General features: G+C 37.5%; 1 protein-coding gene across 1 annotated transcript in view; it reads right to left on the bottom strand.

The window, feature by feature from the left end:
* Nucleotides 1-1,504: 1,504 nt before the first annotated feature.
* The window catches only part of arl5a (ADP-ribosylation factor-like 5A), a 46,952-nt gene continuing 27,036 nt past the window's right edge, over nt 1,505-21,420 (bottom strand). The window contains exons 3-6 of the mRNA XM_063047532.1: nt 18,019-18,166; nt 10,776-10,859; nt 4,694-4,845; nt 1,505-3,407 (exon numbers count right to left, since the gene is read on the bottom strand). Of these exons, the coding sequence (XP_062903602.1) occupies nt 3,359-3,407; nt 4,694-4,845; nt 10,776-10,859; nt 18,019-18,166 (433 nt within the window). The 3' untranslated portion in view covers nt 1,505-3,358. The remainder of the gene's footprint in view (nt 3,408-4,693; nt 4,846-10,775; nt 10,860-18,018; nt 18,167-21,420) is intronic.

Raw genomic sequence — 21,420 nt, 5'->3', positions numbered from 1 at the left:
AACTTAAATCTACAGAAAGTTTCACTGGTCTAAATCCAGCTAAAATCTACATTTGCCATAGATAAGGGCCACTGCTTTGCTGATTAATCTACAATTATTGCATTAAAATTTATAACAACAAGCTTGCAGAAGGTAACTGTTGTGGCCATTAATGCAAACTGGGATTGATTTCTGAAGAGCTGAAATAGTTGTCCTCCAAACCTGAACCATTAGAACTCTCTCCCGGTGAACATCTTTGAACAACAAAGCGCTCATAATCCTTTCAATGCTAGGTGTTAGGAGTCAAAGTTGAAGAATTCTTAGAAACTGTTATATAAAAGGGGAATTGGCTATAACAATACAGACTGAAACATCAGAGACCTTTTACAGAAAATAATCAAAAGGTTATTGAAATAAACAGGGTACCCTTTAAAAAATCCATTAAGTTCCTTGAAGATTTTTGAATATTAATTCTGAAGTCACTTTTTTTTTTGCTTTGACAACAGAATTGCAAGACTCCAGTCAGAAATTACATATGGTATCCTTAAAGGTGTGCGTACATGGCAAGTGGTTAAGGTGTTCGACTAGCGATCTGAAGGTCAGGAGTTCGAGCCCCAGCCAAGGCAGCATGTTGTGTCCTTGAGCAAGGCACTTAATCACACAGTGCTCTGCAATGACACTGGTGCCAAGCTGTATGGGTCCTATTGCCCTTCCCTTGGACAACATCAGTGTCGTGGAGAGGGGGACTTGCAGCATGGGCAACTGCCAGTCTTTCATACAACCTTGCCCAAGCCTGCGCCCTGGAGAGTGAAGACTTTCCAGGCACAGATCCATGGTCTCGCAAGACTAATGGATGCCTTATTTATACATTTATCCTTAAAAGACAAAATATTCATCAGATATTCCAAAACATCTCTGCTTTCTTTGCTCCACAATTAAACAAGTACTACTTCAAAGAACCTAAATGCAAATAAACTTTCTGATTTACACAGTTGTGCAACTGTAGTTCACCATAAGATGCACGAGCATGAAAGCTGTTGGACTGTTGTCAATGGTTCAATGATAAAGAATCTTCTAACCCTCCCAGTTTGATGTGCAAAGAATTAAAGTTGCCCTTAATGGCCAGAGAGAAAAATAGGTTGAAAAATGAATGCTGTACTATCCACATCAAAAACAGAAACTGCAATTGTTAAAACTAAATTACTTAAAATGTATATATAAAAATATGCAAAGGATGTTCTTCATGCAAAACAAGTACATTCACAGAAAATGCTTTAAGAGCTCAATAAACAGCATTTATGGAAAGTGAATCATTAATAATGATTCAGATCATGGGCCTGAAATAACAATTCCATTTCTCTTTTCACAAGATATTGAGGGTTTCCAGCTTTTTTGTTTTTCAGATTTCCAGCAACTGAGTTCTTTTTAATCAAAAATAATTTTAATACTAATTTTTTGTCATAAAACAAAGTGACACATTGGGTGCATGAAATTCAAGTTATTCATAGAATTGCTTTCACACAAATTCACAATATACATAAATTTATTTCATAATATGTATTGTTGCAAAAATTAAAAAGTTTCATCCTGCGCAAACTTGAACTAGAAGAGATATGCTAAAAATCATAATTAGGTAATTTACAGGAAGGAAAGGAAAACTGGTCACTTCACATTGTCAATTTACCAGTCTAGAGCATTATCATTTCATGAAATATGCATTGACCATATGGTGAAGATAAATAAATCTTTAGTACAGCCATTGATATCAAAATGCATTTGGTGCTTCTTGCATTTTCAAATTGTTCTTGTGCTATACATGAATGTTTGCACACATTGTACTTTCTCCCCCAAAACAATGCCAATTACATAATCAGCTTCCTTGGGGCCGCTCACAGAAAGAAGTACACATCCATTTGTTTGAGTGTGGTCAACCACTGCACAGAATTATATACATTTGAAATGAAATTTACCCCGCTCAAGAAGGCATCACAGTGTTCTCAGGAATTTCAACATTCTGGGTTGAATGGTTTGAAATTTCTTTTCACTTTGGCCCTACCTATCTAAAAATACATCCATTGGAACAAGTAATTTCAAATGATAGTCTTTAATATAATTCATAATCTTAAATATGTTTTTGCGCTGGATCACATCATCCACAAATCAGTCTCTAAAGGAAGAGAACTTTAATATATATCACACACAATTGTTTCATGTTAGTCTGATGTGACAAAATGTAAATGACCATAATAAAGATAATTAAAATTAGAACTCAAGTGAGTTTCCAAATTAATGTTGTTTAGATCATTTGTTACAGTTCAAACAATGCCATGTTGAAACCATACTTAAACAGTGTAAGTTATTTAACTGTATAAATTATTTCTTCAACCAGCCCAAACCGGCAAAATAATTTCAAACTCCATCAGAATGAAAAGGAAGAGCTTTAATTCCAAGTCCAAAAAACACAAATATTTTCTGATGGTAGAATACGAGAATTAGATTGGAAAATTGGCAATGTTTTTCAGATGCTGCTGAAACAACCAGTCTCATTGTGCTAAATGTTAATATTCATAATAAAGACACCCTACAATTGTATTGAAACATCTTTCCAATTCATCCATAATTATTTTTACTTAAGAAAGAATTTGTGTGGAGATGTTAGTGCTTAAGTAGAAAACCTGGCATATGATTTAAAACAAATATTTTTCAACCTGCTTCCCAATAGAGTGTTGATTATACTTTTAGTGAATTTTAGTACCAATCTACATTGTGCATGCAATGTACTCAAAAGCAAATTTTGCAGATTAGGCAATCTTATATAAAACATACAGATCGCTGTTTATTCTAAAAACAATGAAAAATGGCTATAATGTTTGGGTTTCCTCAGCACAGTGATCTCAACCGTAACCAGACTTTAACAGCAACTGGTAGCTCAGTCAGAACATGGTGTTTTCAGATGTAAGTAGTCTAACACTGTTCCATTGAGATTATAGCTTATTTAATTAAATAAAAAGGAAGTGAAGAGCAATTAAGTTGATAATGCTGGAATACAAATCACTTTTCTCCCCTTTCGAATACTTACCAAATACTATAAAACTCTACCCTGAGCAAAATGTGCTGGTTCCAAAGGAAAAAAAAGTCAATTAATCACAGCCATCTTTAAAAGAAAAGCTACAAATGATCAACCGAAGTCAGTCTTCAACTCAATCTTGATCCTTAAGGAAAGTCTTTCCAAACATGTACTTGTAGCAAATGCGAAAGTAGTAAACTTTATTCAGTCTTAAAAATAAATACCAATAAATCCAGCAAGTAAGGAGCTGTTACTGCTGGAAGATTTATACAGTTCAGATTTTAATGGTCCATGCATCCTGATCTGTGGAGGTCATCTGACCTTAAGTCGTGATGTCATCCATTCTAATCCTTGACATAACCTGTAGAGAGAGACAGAACAATTACTGCATGCATGGTTCAGTTTTGGAATGAAATATTCCAGAGCTGACATCAATTCATCAAAAAGAGAGTACTGAAGAAAAAAAAACAGCAACAAGATATAAAATTTTACAGATTAACAACAGACAGCTCTCGACATATTAAAATTTATCAATCATACTACAGGAAGCTGAATAATTTTAGATCTGTTACTATTTTTACTTTCAAAACTGGCAACAGCTTTCCTGTTTGCAAATGTTGTAAAATTCCAACCATTGCTTCATTAAATGTGGTGTTTTTTTCAGAAAATATCCTTCCTTTGCAATTTTTCAATATCACTGATTAAAAAGAACCACTAAGTTAGACTTTCTGTAGCAACAGTTCCTATACATGTATAAGCACAGGAAATTTTATCTCCCTAAACATCTGCCTTCACTAAGTTGCTCCAAAGATTTAGAAATCAGTACATGTTTCCCTTGGAGCTTGATTTACTGTTTTGTCAAGGGACAGCATTTTGAGTAGGTACAGTTTATTTTGCAGAAGTTACATTACAAGGTGAAAACTCTGATTCATTGAATGAATCAACAATAACCTGGAGCTCAGTCTCCAAAAGGGAGGATATGCAACCATGTGCGGTAGGATGTGATGTGTTTTACAAATCTGTTCCATTTCATCAGAAATCCTGAAGGCAATATGCAACCCTTAAAAAAAAGACTAAGAAATGTTCAGTTATGCATCGCCATGTTTCCATTCAGCTCTTCCTCGGGATTTGGAGTTGGAATTAAGTCCCGCAATATTAATGAAATAATGTCAATGAAGGTTCTAATAAAAGGTCATCAGCCTGGCACATTAATTCTGTCTTTCTATCTATTGCTGGTAATATTCAGCTGGTCAGTGTTTTACTTTAGGTTTCTAGAACTTGAATTTTGTTATAATAATCCTTTTCCCAGCTGAAATTAATACTGCAATTACAGAGTTAAGCCAATTTTTATTTAGCCTTAGACCCATTCTCAGCGCTGAAAAGTCTTACTTTTCTAAATAAAGGGCTAAATTATGCCATTGGGGCAAATGAAAGGGTGTTTTGTTCTACCCCAGAGTGTTTGAAGGGTTAAGGTCAGAAAAATGTACTGTGATAAGACTATCCACTGTTACAAGCTCAAAAAGTAAAAAAAAACAAGTTACTTCAGAATAGCCAGAGATCATTAAAAATAAAAATCCATGACTGCACAATTTGTTTTCTTAGTTACTCAACCAAAAGCAATTAATGGATAAAATACTAAACACTTACCCTTCGCCTGTCAAGGCACAACAAGCTTGGATATGCCACTGATGATCTTTAATTGAGGTCAACTTAAGGTACTGAGAGATTTCAGCTACTGTCATGCATTCTTTGATGTCTTGTTTGTTTGCAAAGATCAACAGTCCAGCTCTCTTTAGGTCCTGAATTTCAGAATACAAGACAATGTCATTTCCCTGAGAAAATGGAGTACTTCATATAGATTGGATTTTAAAAGTTTATTTTTTCATAAATGGTGATGAACAAATTCAAGGGATTGTCAAATAATTTTGGCAGAGAAAAATCAATTTCACAGAAAATGCACTAATATGGAAATCCAATGAGAGCACAATTTCATTTAATGTGAAAGCATAATATTTTAATATTTGTCATGCAACATCTGTTCAAATGTGCAGAAGTCTTAACTTTACAAAAGTAAATCACCAGGTTCAGGGACAGTTATTACCCCTCAACCATCAGATTCTTGAACTAACTTCACTCATCTTCACTGGCCCATCACTGGACTCTTCTCGCAACCAATGGACTCTCATGTTCTCGATAATTATTGCTTATTTATTTATTATTATTGTTTCTTCTTTTTGTATTGGCAGTTTGTCTTCTGCACTCTGGTTGAATGCCCCAATTGTGCGGTCTTTCTTTGATTCTATTATAGTTATTATTCTATGAATTTATTGAGTATGTCACAAGAAGGTGAATCTCAGGGTTGTATATGGTATTTTCTATGTACTTTGATAATAAAAATTACTTTGAACTTTAAAGGATTGGAAATATTCAAGTTGGGTAAGGTAACAAAACACATGTACTAAAATCAGGTGTAGTTCATTTCAACAACAAATAATAGGGACAAAATGGCCTGTACAATCTATTCAAAAGTATCTTCAAAGGCTGGAGGAGCTCAAATTTCAAAACTATGTTTAACAAATTCCAACTATCTGCATATACTGAAATTTCTGTATTTTTTAAAACAGTATACAATCACACCATCATGATACAGATTAACTGCCCAGGGAATGGACCTCAAGATATATGCCTACGAAGTTTATCAAAGGGCAAGAATAGGAATTTCACACCAAATTCACCTTTTGAGATAAGTGACCTAACACCTGAAGCAGAACGGCTCATTTTTACAAAACCCTTTAACACCATGAATAGAAACATCATTGCACTCTGAAATTCACTGACTTACAAAGATAGTTACACAATGAAAGTTGAAGTTCAATATGAATGTCCATAAACAACACCAAAACTGAAGTAATGTGTATAATTTTGTATTCTCAAAATAGGAAGTTGAATTAAAAGTGCACTACTTCTACAGGTTCCATAGCATCATGGTGAAGTTAATGGACTGGTATCCAATTGGCCGACCATTGGCGGATTCAGAAGATTCAACTTCACCAAAATTTGCAGAATTTAATTTCAAATGGTTAAATAAATACTAGTAACAGTGATGTAAAACTGTTGGATTGTTAATACAAACATTGGCTTCATTGACATTGCCCATGAAAAATATATTCCTTGGCAACACACACAAAATAATGAAGGAACTTGGCAGGTCAGGCAGCATCTATGGAAATGAATAATCAGTCAGCATTTCAGTCTGAGACCCTGCATCCTGCTCATCCTTGACTAATTGGCTTGCCTGTGATCCCATAGCCCTCGTGATGTAGTTGGCATTTTATCCGCCCCCTGGAATGTCCCAATAAACAACTTATTTCAAGGAGAATGAGAGATGAGAAATTAATGCCGGCCTTGCAGTAATGTTCACATTCCACAAATAACAATCCAAGGACTGACTTACTGAAAATGCAGCACTTCCACTATCCTTGGGCTATTTCAGGTGCCTAAAACCATAGTTTATTGATTGAGATGAGTTCTATCGATTCAGTCAAGCTGATACCAAATAGCGTTTCAGCTTTGCAGATAAACAAAAATAAACTCCATCAAAAACAGGCCATTGCTTTGATAAAGTAGGGTAAAGAGCTCCAGGCACTTAAGATTTTTGACTTTCAAATCAACTGAATAAAATCAGGCTGACAGATCAAAAATAATCAGATGAGCCTATTGTGAACCTAGGGTCAATTACATTGGTAAAACTTTCCTTCTGCAAATTATGTGGAGCAATTAATGACTTACTTATGTCAATCAAGGACATTAACAACAACCAGTGGCTGTGACATCTAACACCAATTGCTCTGAAAAGCTGGTCACAGCACACATTAGTTGTAACCTACCAGACAACTTTGACCCACTGCAACTTGCCTACTGCCAAAACAGGTCCATGGGAAGACACCATCACACTGGCTCTACACTCATTTTTGGGGCATCTGGACGGTTAAGAACCTACATTATTCACCCGAGCTCCATTATGTAGGATCTGATAAAAATAGGATACTGCACTACGAGTAACAGGATGAAATTTATTTATTGCCTCCAGGAACTCATATTTGTCTAAAACCTCAAAGTTAGGTATATATTTCCTAACATAATCTCAAATTTGTAAATGTCTAAAAAAACTAGACGCAGGGATATTGTAAACTGCTTGTAACTGGGCTAATGAGGCAAAGTTTCCATTAATATATAGATCACCTATACTACAGATGCCTCTCTGTTTCCAGGTGGAAAAAACAGTATCATTCAGGCCAGGCAAAAAGGAATGATTGTCACAGATCGGAGTGTCAACATAGGTTTTTGGGGCCTTAATGTGTTGTTGAATCTGCTTCCAAATTCTTATAGTGCTGCTGACCATGAAGCTGTTACTAAAATGTGACTTATTAACTGCAGTGGGGCTATAAGGAGAGCTGGTAAGGAAGTCTTCTTACAACGCATTCGCTCTATTTTTATCAGATCCTACATAATGGAGCTCGGATGAATACTGTAGGTCTTAAACAGGCATGGGCGGATGAATTGGGTATAGAACTGACAGAGGAGGTCTGGGATGAGTGTTTAAAGAGTATACATGATTGGTCGGACAATGTCAAACACAGTCTGATACAGTTTAAAACACTACATAGACTCCATTATTCCAAAGAAAAGTTGCACAGTTTCTACCCTGATGTTTCGCCAGTTTGTAATAGATGTAAATCTGTGAACAGTAACTTGTCACATTCATTCTGGTCATGTTGTAAGCTTTATGCATACTGGAAAAGTATTTTTCACTGTTTCTCTGAGGCTTTTGGGAAACGGTGGGAAACAGATCCACTCACAGCTATCTTTGGAGCAACAAGCTCCCTAACTTCGGCCAATACGTATGAAAAAGCAGCTGTTTGGAATGGTAAACACGAGGAAATCTGCAGATGCTGGAAATTCAAGCAACACACATCAAAGTTGCTGGTGAACGCAGCAGGCCAGGCAGCATCTCTAGGAAGAGGTACAGTCAACGTTTTGGGCCGAGACCCTTCGTCAGGACTAACTGAAGGAAGAGCTAGTAAGAGATTTGCAAGTGGGAGGGGGAGGGGGAGATCCAAAATGATAGGAGAAGACAGGAGGGGGAGGGATGGAGCCAAGAGCTGGACAGGTGATTGGCAAAAGGGATATGAGAGGATCATGGGACAGGAGGCCCAGGGAGAAGGAAAAGGGGGAGGGGGGAAAAAAAACCCAGAGGATGGGCAAGGGGTATAGTCAGAGGGACAGAGGGAGAAAAAGGAGAGAGAGAGAGAGAGAAAGAATGTGTGTATATAAATAAATAACGGATGGGGTACGAGGGAGAGGTGGGGCATTAGCGGAAGTTAGAGAAGTCAATGTTCATGCCATCAGGTTGGAGGCTACCCAGACGGAATATAAGGTGTTTTTCCTCCCACCTGAGTGTGGCTTCATCTTTACAGTAGAGGAGGCTGTGGATAGACATATCAGAATGGGAATGGGATGTAGAATGGTGATTGCTAAGAAGTTAATCCCGCAAATGTGGAAAATGGACTCTGTGCCTACGTACGATCTGTGGCTGAGAGACATGGCAAAATACTTTACATTTGGAGAGACTGAGACTATGTATTGAGGACAGAGGGGACATCTTTGAAAGGATATGGAGCCCTGTATTGGCTTTCTTATGGAGTGAGGACTAAGGTTTTTTGATGCGGTGCAACTCTGTTGTGTATGTTTACTTTTGCCTTTATATTTTTCTCTCTTTTGCTGCTCAATATTTAATTTGATTTTGCTACAGTTGTGGTTTTTATGGATGTGTTGTGTTTTTTTTTGTTCGTTTGGTTAGTAATGAATAAAATTTAGAAAATTTAAAAATAAAAAAAGAAAAAAAAAACAAAAAAATAAGAACCTACATTAGACTATTGTTTATTGACTACAGCTCTACCTTACTTACACATTATAATTTCAAGAAAGCTCATCACCAAGCTCCAAAACCTGGAAGACAACACCTCCCACTGCAACTAGATTTTCAAATTCCTGACCAATACACCACAATCAGTAAAGAAAAACATCAACACCCCTGCCACGATTATTCTCAACTCCGGCACCCAGTAAGACTGTGTCCTCAGCCCTCTACTCATACCCCCCGCCCCCCATACACTTATGACTGTGGCCAGATTCTGTTCCAACTCCATCTACAAATTTACAGATGTGGGCCATATCGCAAATAACGATGAGTCGGAGTATAGTAAGGCAATAGAGAGCTGAGTAATATGGTGGCACGACAACAATCTTTCCACCAATATCCTCTAAATAGTCACTGACTACCGGAAGGGGCTGGCACACATGGTCCTTTCTTCAGTTTCAGTACTGAAGTTGAAAGGGTTGAAAGTTTCAAGCTCCAATTTGAGAACTGTCCTTGTCCAACCATGTGATTGCACATCCAATGAAGTTCACCAAGGCTTCAAATTTCTCAAGAGGCTAAAGAAATCTGACATATCCCTGTTGACACCAATTTTTATCAATACGTACTTGGATGATTACGACTTATTATGGAAACTGCTCTGCACGAGAGCAAGAAACTACACATAGTTATGGACACAACTCAGCACATCGTCGAAACCTGCCTTTCGTCCATGGCCTCTGTCCGTTCTTCATGGTGTCTCATTAAAGCATAACAATCAGCCATTTCATCATAGCTGATCTACTTCCCTCTCCAGCCTTCTCCCCATATCCCTTCATGCCTTGACTAATCAAGGACCAGTTCAACCTCTGTCTTAAATATACTTAATTACTTGGCTTCCATGGCTGCCTGTGACAACGAATTCCACAGATTCACCAGTCTTGGCTAAAGAAATTCCTTCTCATCTCCGTTCTAAATGGACATTCCTCTATTCTGAGGCTGGTCTTTGACTCCCCCATGAAACATCCTTTTCACATCCATTCTGTCGAGGCCTTTCAACATTCGATAGGTTTCAATGAGATCCCCCCTTCATTCTTCTGAATTCTAGCGAATAAGCTCAGTATATGTGACAATAATAAACCAATTACAAATGATTATCCCACATTAAAATAGTTCAAAATTTCGAGTTTTTTTGACCCAGATGCCTGTTCCATAAGGTTTTATTGGGCACTAGGATCATAATCATTCAAAACTGAGAATGATCACTGCTATAACCTTTCATCAGAACTGGGAATAGTATGAAAGAACCCAAGTTTTAACATGGACAGTAAAGTCATCAGCCAGGAGAGAAAAAGGACATTTGGTAATAGGATGAAAAACAGGACAGATTAAGGATTTGATGGAAGAGATATTTTCCTGAATTAGAACATGCTGGGGAACTTGAGTAAGAGGTGAGAAGGAGAATAAAATGACATATAATCAGAGATAGCTTTAAACAGTTCAATGGAGGATTTCTGCACATTTGGTCTCATCACAGGATAAAGAATGATAATAGTATACTAAACTTAAAACAGAATCCAAGATGCAGCTTTCCATTCAGAATGTTTGGGATTCTGGACAGTAAGGAGGAAAGAAACAAAAAAAATTATATCTGCTGAGGGAACAAATTCCTGCACGATGTTGAAAGAGGAGGAAAAAGGCATCTGATGATGGTATCACATTTAAATGTTGGAAGGGGCAATCATTCAATGTGAAGGCTGGGATAATGGAAAGAGACAACAGAAATTTTACCATAAAATAAAAAATGCTTACCTCGTGTGCCAACATTTTGTAGAGTTCGTCTCTGGTTATAGCTATCCTCTCTCTGTCCATACTGTCCACAACCACGATCACAAACTGAAAAACATTAAGAGCTAAAACAGGTGTACTGATTTTGCTGAAGAGTATAATCACAACTAGTTTTGCAGCTACTGACAGAATTGCTTGGGTATACAAATTTGTGTTTGAAAGAGCTGACTTATGGCATATTTTTAACTGAATGATAAGTAGTAGAGATGTACTGCATTCTTTAAATTAAGTACACGGGACAAAGATTTTGCTTCCTGAATTCTTTTGTGCATATCTTATGAACTTGGGGCTGCTGATCATGAAAATCACCATGAAATTTCCCTGTCATGCACTACATTTTTGACATCACCAATATTTGTTATTTCAATTCATAATTCAAGTGAATATAATTGATGCTAAGATTAAGGAAGGCATTTTTGTTGGTCCACAAATCAAACAGGTCATCAATAACAGGCAATTTGAAGAACTTCTAGTGGAACTAGAGAAAATTGCATGGAAGGCAGTCAAGGATATTGTTAAAAGATTTCTTGGCAACTACAGAGCACCAAGTTATGTGCAGCTGGTTAACAACATGCTTCAAGCATACAAAACCACTAAAGATTCATTTTCTGCATTCCCATTTAGACTTCTTCCCTGCAAATTTTGGCACTGTCAGTGACGAACATGGTGAAAGATTTCATTAGGACATTGCAGTCATGGAGAAATCGTATAATGGCAACTACAATCCACTAATGCTGGCTGATTATTGTTGGACACTTTTGCGAGAAGCCACAGTACAAATAAAAATCATCAACAAAACATTTGTACCTTAATTGAACTATTGCAAAGCATCAGCATCATTATGCAATTAAACACATTATATTCAATAAAGATTAATTTGCTTCTCCAAATTCCTACTTGATATAAGTAGTCTGAAATTAAATTTGCGTTCAGATTCAAATAGTCTATCATAATGACAAAACATTTCTGAGGAAGCAATATTTTCAAAAAAATTTTGTTATCCAGTGTTATTTGATAGAACTGTGCAATTCAGTGCAGACCAAGTTTAATCTCTGTGGGCTAGTTTAGCCACCAATGGGAAAAAATATGGTTTACCTCACCTGTAGTCCACAAAATTAGCTTAATTTCTTGCAGTGTTTTTTTTAAATGAGAAATTAAACAAAGAACTATGTAGCTAAATAGAGGCATAAGTGACTGTAGATGCTGACAGCTGGAACAACATATTAAATTCTGAAAGAACTCAGCAGGCCAAGCAACATCTTGACAGATATGGATAGTCTATTGTTAGGTAGAGACCCTTGATCTGGACTGAAAGATGAGAAGAAATAGCCAATAAATGGGGTGAGGGGAAAGTGTGGAGCTAGAGCTGGCAAGCAATAGGTGGATTAGGGTGAGGAGGGGTGATAGTTAAGCAGAGAATGGTACAGGTAGTGATGGATGCTGGGAGGTGAAAAGTGGAAGTGAAAAATAGTCTGCAGATGATAGAATCTGATAGGAAAACAAAGTAGAGCATGAAACAAGATTAAAGTTGATTGCTGCTTTAAACTATTTAGCAATAGCATTTAAAATCTACAATGGGAAATTATGGTGAAACAGCTTCAAACAACATTTGTGATCAATGTTTTTGATAAGGTCAAGGAATCTATGCCAAACAGAAGCATAAGGAAAAGGAAATGAATACCAAAACATTAGGTTTGGGTGAAGATAAGTCAAGACATGTTTTAGTTACAAGTGGAAGATGATGAGGGATTTACAAAGGGAGTTGCAACGTGGCAATGTAATTACAGAAAATCGGCAAATAGACTGTAGAATATACAAACGAGACGATGAGATGCCGGTCTAGAGAATTAAGCCTCTGGGAGAAGAGACGTGCCAATTCATAAGCAAAAAAAGTCAGTGAGAACCAGGGTGAAAGTCAGTTGGCTTTGTGATAAGAAATAGTCATTTAAAATGAAGAGCTCAAATGGATGTCCATTAATGTTACTAGAGGATTATCAATGGATACAGCACAGAGAAATGGCAGATGGAGTTTGATTTGAGCACTTGGGAAGCTGCACTTTGGGAGGTTCAACTGTAAGGTGAAAGCATGGAGCTAATGGCAATACCCTCAGCAGCACTGCTGCTCATAGGGATCTTGGGGCCCAAGTCCATAGCTGACTTAAAGTTACTGAAAGAAGCCATTGCGCTAAAGATAGTGTATAGCACCTCATCTTCACTGGATGGGGCAATGAGTACAAGGGTAGGGAAGTCACGTTGCAGCGATATAAAACTGCACTTGGGGTATTGTGTGCAATTCTGATTGCCCTGTTACAGGACCAATGTGAGACTTTGGACAGGGTACCGGTGAGGATGTTCCCCAGGTTTGAGCTATAAAGAAGTATTTGGACAAACTTGGGTTGTTTTCTCTGGAGACCCATGGAAGTATTTTAAATTTTGAGACACATGGATAGGGTAGACAGTCAAAATATTTTATCCTATGATAGAAATATCAAATACTAGAGCATTCATTTAAGGTGAGATAGGGAAAATGTAAGGATATAGAACTTTTCCAGGTCCACAAGTGTCTTGGACGGTTTTTAAAGTAGGTATTCATAACGACCTGATTATTCATCTTGCACCATTCTACCCATTTCTCACCTCTTTCATTTCTTTCCCTTAGTCCAAATTTTCCTATGGTATTTTCATCAGCACCTTGTCCTACTTTAGCATTTAAATCTCCCATGACAATAACAATATCTTGAGATTTGCATCCATTCTTTGCTTGTTCAAGCTCTTCATAGAATTTATCTATATCCTCATTTGTTCCATCTGTTGTTGGTGCATATACCTGTATAATTGCTAAATCAAATGGTTGTCCTCTGAATCTAACAAGGAGCACTCTTTCTGATATTGCCCAATGTCCTAAAACACTTTTTGCCACGTTTTCATTCATAAGAATTCCTACTCCATTAGTACGGGATGTTCCACATGAAACTGGAATAATACCAGAAGAGATGAAAAAAAATCAGTATTTATCACTCTTCCTAAGAAACCTGGAGCAATAGAATGTGAATTACATAGGACCATAAGTTTAATGATTCATATCACCAAGATAGTTCTAAGAATTTTGATGACGAGATAAAAGTAAGGTTCAAGCTGAAATAGGTAAAGAACAATGTGACTTTGTGAAAGACGAAAGTACAAGAAACGCAATATTGATGTTAAGGATACTATCAGAACGAGCTATTCAAGTGCAAAAAGATTTTTTTTTGTTTTATCGACTACACAAAAGCATTTGATAAAGTGAAGCACAATAAGTTATTTGAAATATTACAGGAAACTCTAGGTCTAGATTCGAAAGACCTCCACCTAATCAAAAATCTATACTGGGAACAAACTGCCGTTGTAAGAATAGATGGAGAAGTGAGTCAGTTTACGAAAATCAAGAGAGGTGTTAGACAAGGGTGTGTTTTCTCCCTTGATTTATTTAATGTGTACAGTGAAACAGTATTACAAAAAATAAGAGACATCTTGGGAACCAAATTTGGCGGTGAAAACATCAATAATTTCAGATATGCAGATGACACTGTTAATTGCAAGTACTGAGGAAGAACTACAAAACTTAATTGATATAGTTGTTGAAGAAAGTGCAAAAATGGGTCTATCTATCAATTGCAAAAAGACAGAATGTATGGTGATATTCAAAAAGAAGGAGAATCCTATCTGCAGGCTGAGAATAATGGGGAAGACATAAAACAAGTACAGAACTTTTGCTACTTAGGAAGCTGGGTGACATCAGATGGCAGGTGCAACATGGACATCAAAAGAAGAATAGGAATGACAAAAGACACCTTTACGAGAATGAAGAGTATACTGACCAATACCAAACTAGGCATGACAACCCGCCTCACAGTATTGAAATGTTACATTTATCCAGTTATGTTATATGGCTCAGAATGTTGGACAATATCTAGTAACATGAGGCAGCAGAGATGTGGTTTTTGAGGAGGATGCAAAGAATATCATGGACAAAACAAATATCTAACAAGGATGTCATGAACAGAGCAAACACAAAAAGAGAAATAATGTATGAGATCATGAAAAGGCTATGCAACTTCATTGGACATGTGATTAGGAAAGAGGAGTTAGAATGCACGGTAATTACGGGAAAGATTGAAGGGAAGAAAGCAAGAGGAAGACAAACACAAATGATGATGGAGCCAGCAGCCAGAGAACTGGAAATGAACACTAATGAATTGATCCACTTGACCCAAAACAGGAATGTGTGGGCCATGGCAGTCAAAGCTCAAACTGGGCATGGCACCAGATGATGATGATGATGATAGAACAGAGAACAGCACAACAACAGGCCTTTCAGCCTAAATTGCTGGCTAAACTAAAGAAATCAGTAATCAAAAGCCTAACTAAACTCATCCCCTCTGCCTATTCCATGTCCACATCCGTCTATTTCCTGTACATTCATGTGCCTATTCAAGAACCTCGAATCCCTATTATATTTGCCTCAAACTTGCTTAATTAAACTTGCCCCCCCAATACTTAAATGCATGGTTCCAGCATTAAACATTTCAACTCTGCAAAAATAATACTACCTATCTAGTATCTCTATGCCTCTCATAATCTTATAACTGCTATCAGACCTCCCCTCAGCCTTTACCATGCCATAATTATGGCTCGAGGCATCACAGTTCAAGTTCAATTATTATTTAACCACACATGAATAAAACAACATTCCTCTAGGGCAAAGGTGCAAAACATCTTGCTCTAATTTCAATTCCTGCGTCCTCTGTAAAACAGTTTGTTTGTTCTTTCCGTGTGTGAGTGGGTTTTCTCCAACAGTCCAAAGACTTTGGGCTAATTGGTCATTATAAACTGTCCTGTGATTAGTTTAGGGTTAAATCACTGGCAGCTGGGCAGCGTCACATGGACTTGCTCCACACTGCATCGCCAAATAAAATAAAGTTGCAACATAACTTCCCTACTCTTGAACTCAGTTCCCCAATAAAGGCAAGCATGTCACGTGCCTTCTTAACCACTTTCAGGGAGCTATGAATTTGGACCCCAAGATCCCTCTGCTCATCTACACTGTAAAGGTCTTGCCACGACAGTGCACCACCTCTTTACATTTGCTCTCCAAAAATACAGCACTTTATATTTGCCAGTTAAATTCCATCTACCAACCTACCAATGTTTTCATCCAGGTTATTTACATACATCACAAACATCAGAGGTCCCAGTACAGAGCTCAGCAGAACACTAATCACAGACCTCCAGCCAGCATAAGTCCCACTGAACACAACCCTCTGCCTTTGACGTGCAAGCCAATTCTGAATCCCAATGAACAATTCACCATGAATCCCAAGCATCAAAATATTCTGGATCAGCCTCCCACCAGGGATCTTGTCAAATACCTTACTAAAGAACACGCAGACAACATCCACACCTCTACATTCAGCAATCTGTCCCATCACATGCTTGAAAAACTCAAATCAAATTACTAAGACATGATTTGCCCCAACCAAAGCCATTCATATCCTTCCTTCTCACTGGAACATACCTGTCCTGCTCTGCACAAGGTCTTTAAATGCACTCCACATGTTTGATGCAGAATTGCCCAACTGTTCCCAACTAACTCTCCTCAGCTAATGCCTAATACTCTTAATTTGCCCTGCTCCATTTGATACTCTCCTGCAAGGTTAATACTTATATTTATCTATAGCTATCTTAAAAGTTATGTACTTGTAATCACTGTTCCCTGACTAACTGTTCTCCCACTGAAAGGTCAGTGATCTGCCAAGACTCATTTATCCACCATCAGATCCAGTACAGTACCTCCCTTGTTGCACTACCTACATACTAATTCTTAAAAAATAATTCTGGATGCACTCAATTCTGCCCCTCCTAAACCTCTTGCATAAAGGAGGTCACAGTTTATGTTAGAGAAGCGAAAGTCAGCCACTACAACCACCCTGCTATTCTTAGAGCTTCCCTTAATATGTCAGCATTTCTGTTCCTCAACGTAACAATGGCTATTGGTGGGGGAGGGGAAGGACAGTTCTGTGGTAGAATCAAGAGGAAGATTTTCTTCAAGGGCAATTTATTTTTCTTTGACGCAGTGGTAGCTAGCAGGAATGGGCTGCCAGGGTTATTGGTGGAAGCAGCTACGATAGAGGTGTTTAAAGAGATTGTTAGGAAAACATCATAAATATGCAGAGAATGGAGAATATGGATCACATACAGGTTGAAGAGATTCAGTTTAATTCAGCATCCAGTTCTATGTTAAAACAGCAACTATTTAAATGTAACAATTGCAATAGGGAGACATTAAACGGGATGTGAAGAAATAGTAACACACCTGAGGAACTTGGGTATCAATATGGATTTATGAATTTAGTATCTTGGACAATAAAGTTCATAGTTCAGACTTTGTTGACTGAAAATCCTGTAAAGGTATACTTTGTCGACTGAAAACCCAGTAAATGTTACCTTTTCAGCATTCAACAAAGCTGTTTACCTCACGGTAATCTGATGCTCAGGTAAAAAATACAAGATGGATGTCAGTTTCAAATGCAGATTAAATATGATGGCAAGTAGAATAATATAGAGTACCAATGAGTTTTATACTGATCATCACTATTTAGACCATGGGGTTCTGGATATGGTGAGGAAGAACTAGCAATACTTGCAAATGTTAGTTTACTGCAATGCACTGTCACGAACTATATAGAAGTGCAAACCATTTAGAAGGGGCAAGTAGAAATAGTCAATAATATAAACCATTTCATGTAATTGGAAAGAGTGACAAGCTTTCTGAATTCTCAAGTTAAATGTCTCCAGAATACAGAAAAGAAATCTGGGATCTTTGCAAATAACTCAATAAAACTACAAAGACTACAAAAAAAAAGGACAATTCTGACATCTTAAAACTCTAAGCAGGGGTTCCCAACCTTTTTCATGGCATGGACCAATACCACTAAGAAGGGATCCATGGACCCCATGTTGGGAACCTCTGGTCTCGAAAAAGGTTTAGTTTTAATATTTTACCTCCATGCTCGTTTCTAACTGGAAGGGTTAGAATATCAACACCATATCAATAAGGTGATACAAGATAATTGTAGCTCATCAATTTAGTTAAATACAAATAATCTATGAATGAAGGCACCAAAATAAATAAACTTGTATCATGAACATCCTCACTGTTAAACCTTACCTCTGTGTTGGTATAGTAAGTGTTCCATGATGAACGCAACGACTCCTGACCTCCAATATCCCACATTAGAAAATGTGTATTGTTCACTACTATTTCTTCTACATTACTGCCAATTGTAGGTGAAGTATGTACAACTTCATTCATTGAGCTGAAATGAGACATTTAAACATTCGTCAAGATCTTTAGAATTCATAGCTGGGAAGTGCCTTTCAAAAGTAAGCAGGAGAAAAACATTTTTCAAGCTGCACTACTGTTATCAATTTCCTAACAGTGGTGTGGCCTAAAAAATAATTTTCCTGCTTAGGTGAATACAAATCCTCTCATAAATAAATCAACTTTTAATAACATTGCTCAGGTATTACAATGGGGAATACTTCAAACAGCACAACCATCCTGTTGAGTGTCTTTGCGTGTTCAGATTCCAAAAATACAAAATCCAAAATTTTTTTGAGTGCTGACATGATGTCACAAATGGAAAATTCCACAGGGTTCTGGGAAGGTTCCCAGGCGATGCGCAGGTCCTTGTGCACCACAGACACTTCTAAGAAGTCAGCTCATGTATGTAATGAAGAGAATTAGTGAAAAATAGAAAAACACTGGATAGAGTGAAAAATGAAGATCTCAATCATGTATTGAAAGAATGGAGATGTCTGTGTCAGAGTGAATACATGCCGCTAAACAGTACGCTGATCATGAAACAAGCAAAGATCATGACGAACTAAAAATTGAAGGTAAGAAAATTCATGGAATAAAAATTTTAAAGATTTGTGGTGATAATGCGCCTCCTGATCACGAAACAGCAGAGAAATTCATTGATGAGTTTGCCAAGATTGTCACTGATGAATGGCTGCATCAGTACACGTGATGAACAAGTTGAAGACAAAGACCGCTTGCCGGTAGCATATAAATTCAGTCGGAAATGATAACAATCCCAAGCTATCTCACTATATATTCTAAAATCTGAAAAAAATCCAAAATACTTCCAACTTCATTGCAGAGTTTAATACTCAATGTCAGGGCAGTTCACAGTTTCTGCTTTCACATGACATTTTTACAGGACAACTGTCTGATTCAACAACTAGATCACAATACTGAACAGTACAGTATGGGCTCTTAGGCCCACAATATTGTGCTGTGCTATATACACCTATGCAATGATCAATCTAACCCCTCCCTCCTACACAGCTCATAGCACTCAAATCTTTCTACATCCATGTGCCTATTCAATAGTCTTTTCTATGTATCAGTCTCTACCTCCACCACCCCAAGCAGTGTGTTCCAGGCATCCACTACTCTGTAAAAAAAACATCTCTGGGATCTCCCCAAAACTTTTATCATTGCCATGACCTGTTTCGAGCATTACCATTATTAGATATCATGAGGTTGTAATATGCTATATTTTTTTAAAAATCCTTACAATTCTAAATCTTTTAATATTTAATCTTGCAACTATAAAGTTCAGAGTAAAATTTATTATCAGAGTACATACATGTCACCACATACAACCCTGGAGAGTCTTTTTCTGCGGGCATACTTGGTAAATTTATAGAAGTGTAACTGTAAATAAGAACAAACTGCGCAACTGCAGATATAAATAAACAATAAATAATGGGCATGAAATAACAAGATAAAAGAGTCCTTAAATGAGTGTAGCTATCCCCTTTAGTTCAACAGCCTGATGATTGAAGGGTAGTAACTGTTTATGAACCTGATAGAGCGAGTTTGGGTAGGGAGGATCTTCGATAATGGATGAGGCTTTCCTACAGTAACGTTTCACATAGATTTGCTCAATGGTTGGTTGGGTTTTACCTGTGATACACTGGGCCAAATCCACTACTTTTTGTAGGATTTTCCTCCGAGAGGCATTGGTGTTCCCATACCAGGCCGTAATGTAGCTAGTCAGCACACTTTTCATCACATATCTATAGAAGTTTGCCAAGGTTTTTGATGACGTGCCGAATCTTCGCAGACTCCTGAGCAAGCAGAGGCACTATAGTACTTTCTTTGCAATTATATTTATATGATGGGTCCAAGACAGGTTTGAAGTAATGACATCCAGGAATTTAAAGTTACTGACCCTCTCCACCTCTGATCCTCTGATGATTAATGGCTCATGAACCTCTGGTTTCCCTCTCCTTAAGTCTACAATCAGTTCCATGGTCTTAGTGCACATTGCATGAGAGATTGTTGTTATTACATCACAGCCAAATTTTCAATATCCCTCCTTTATGCTGATTCAACACCACCTTTGAAACAACCCACAACAGTGGTGTCATCAACACACACAAAATGCTGGTGGAATGCAGCAGGTCAGACAGCATCCATAGGAAGAAGCAGAGTCAACGTTTCGGGTCGAGACCCTTCGTCATCAGCTAACTTGTATATGGTGTTGGAGCTGTACTTAGCCATAGGTGTAAAGCAAGTAGAGAAGGGGCTAAATACACATCCCTGTAGTGCTCCAATAGAGATTGTGAAGGAAATGCTTTTGCCAATCTGAACTGACTGGGGTCTACAAGTGAGGAAATCCAGGATCCAACTGCACAAGGGGGTATTGAGGTCCAGGTCTTGGAGATAGCTGATTAATAAATTTCAGGGTATGATGATGTTAAATGCTGAGCTGTAATTGATAAAAAGCACTGTGATGTATACATCTTTACTGTCCAGATGTTCCAGGGTTCTGTGAAGGGCCAACAAGATAGCATCTGCTGCTGACCTGTTGCTTCAGTAGGCAAATCAGAGTGGATCAAAGTCACCACTCAGACAGGAACTGATATACTTCAACACCAGCCTCTCAAAATACTTCATCACTGTGGATGCAAATGACAGTGGGGGATAGTCATTTAGACAGGTTACCATGCTCTTCTTGGGCACCTTGTTCTAGAAAATTAGAATCATAGAAAGAATTTTGTTCAAACTCCATATTGACACTCTGTTTAAGCAATCTCATCAGTCTTAATCCACTAAGACTGTAGGCATGCCATTATTTTCCCCTCCCTTAAAGGACCATCCATTGCCCTCTAAAAGAATGATTAAGTTTCTTTCCACTACTCTTTCAGATCATGACTATGTCAAAACACTTGATTTATTGGAGAGTCCTTATTGCAGAATAGCAAGCATTTTAAAAGATCAATTATGCCATCACAATCTCCATTCTAATACTCTAGCCTTTTGCATATTTGTTCCCCCACCATAAAAGTATCTCATAAACCAATTTTTGTAAAGGATTCAGTCATCAATTCCTAATACTCAAACAGCTGTTCACTCCATTCAACTTAAAAGCTATTTGTGATATTTATATAGTGGATATGGGTGGCAGGGTGGAGATGCGTATCTAGCACAGGAAGTGTAAGATGCGCCTTCCTTCTGCTAGCCTGTGGATCATCCTTGGGTAAGGTGTAGCAC

This window comes from Mobula hypostoma, chromosome 5, assembly GCF_963921235.1.
Source record: "Mobula hypostoma chromosome 5, sMobHyp1.1, whole genome shotgun sequence".
Lineage (NCBI taxonomy): Eukaryota > Metazoa > Chordata > Chondrichthyes > Myliobatiformes > Myliobatidae > Mobula > Mobula hypostoma.
This window is presented reverse-complemented; position numbering and strand designations above follow the sequence as displayed.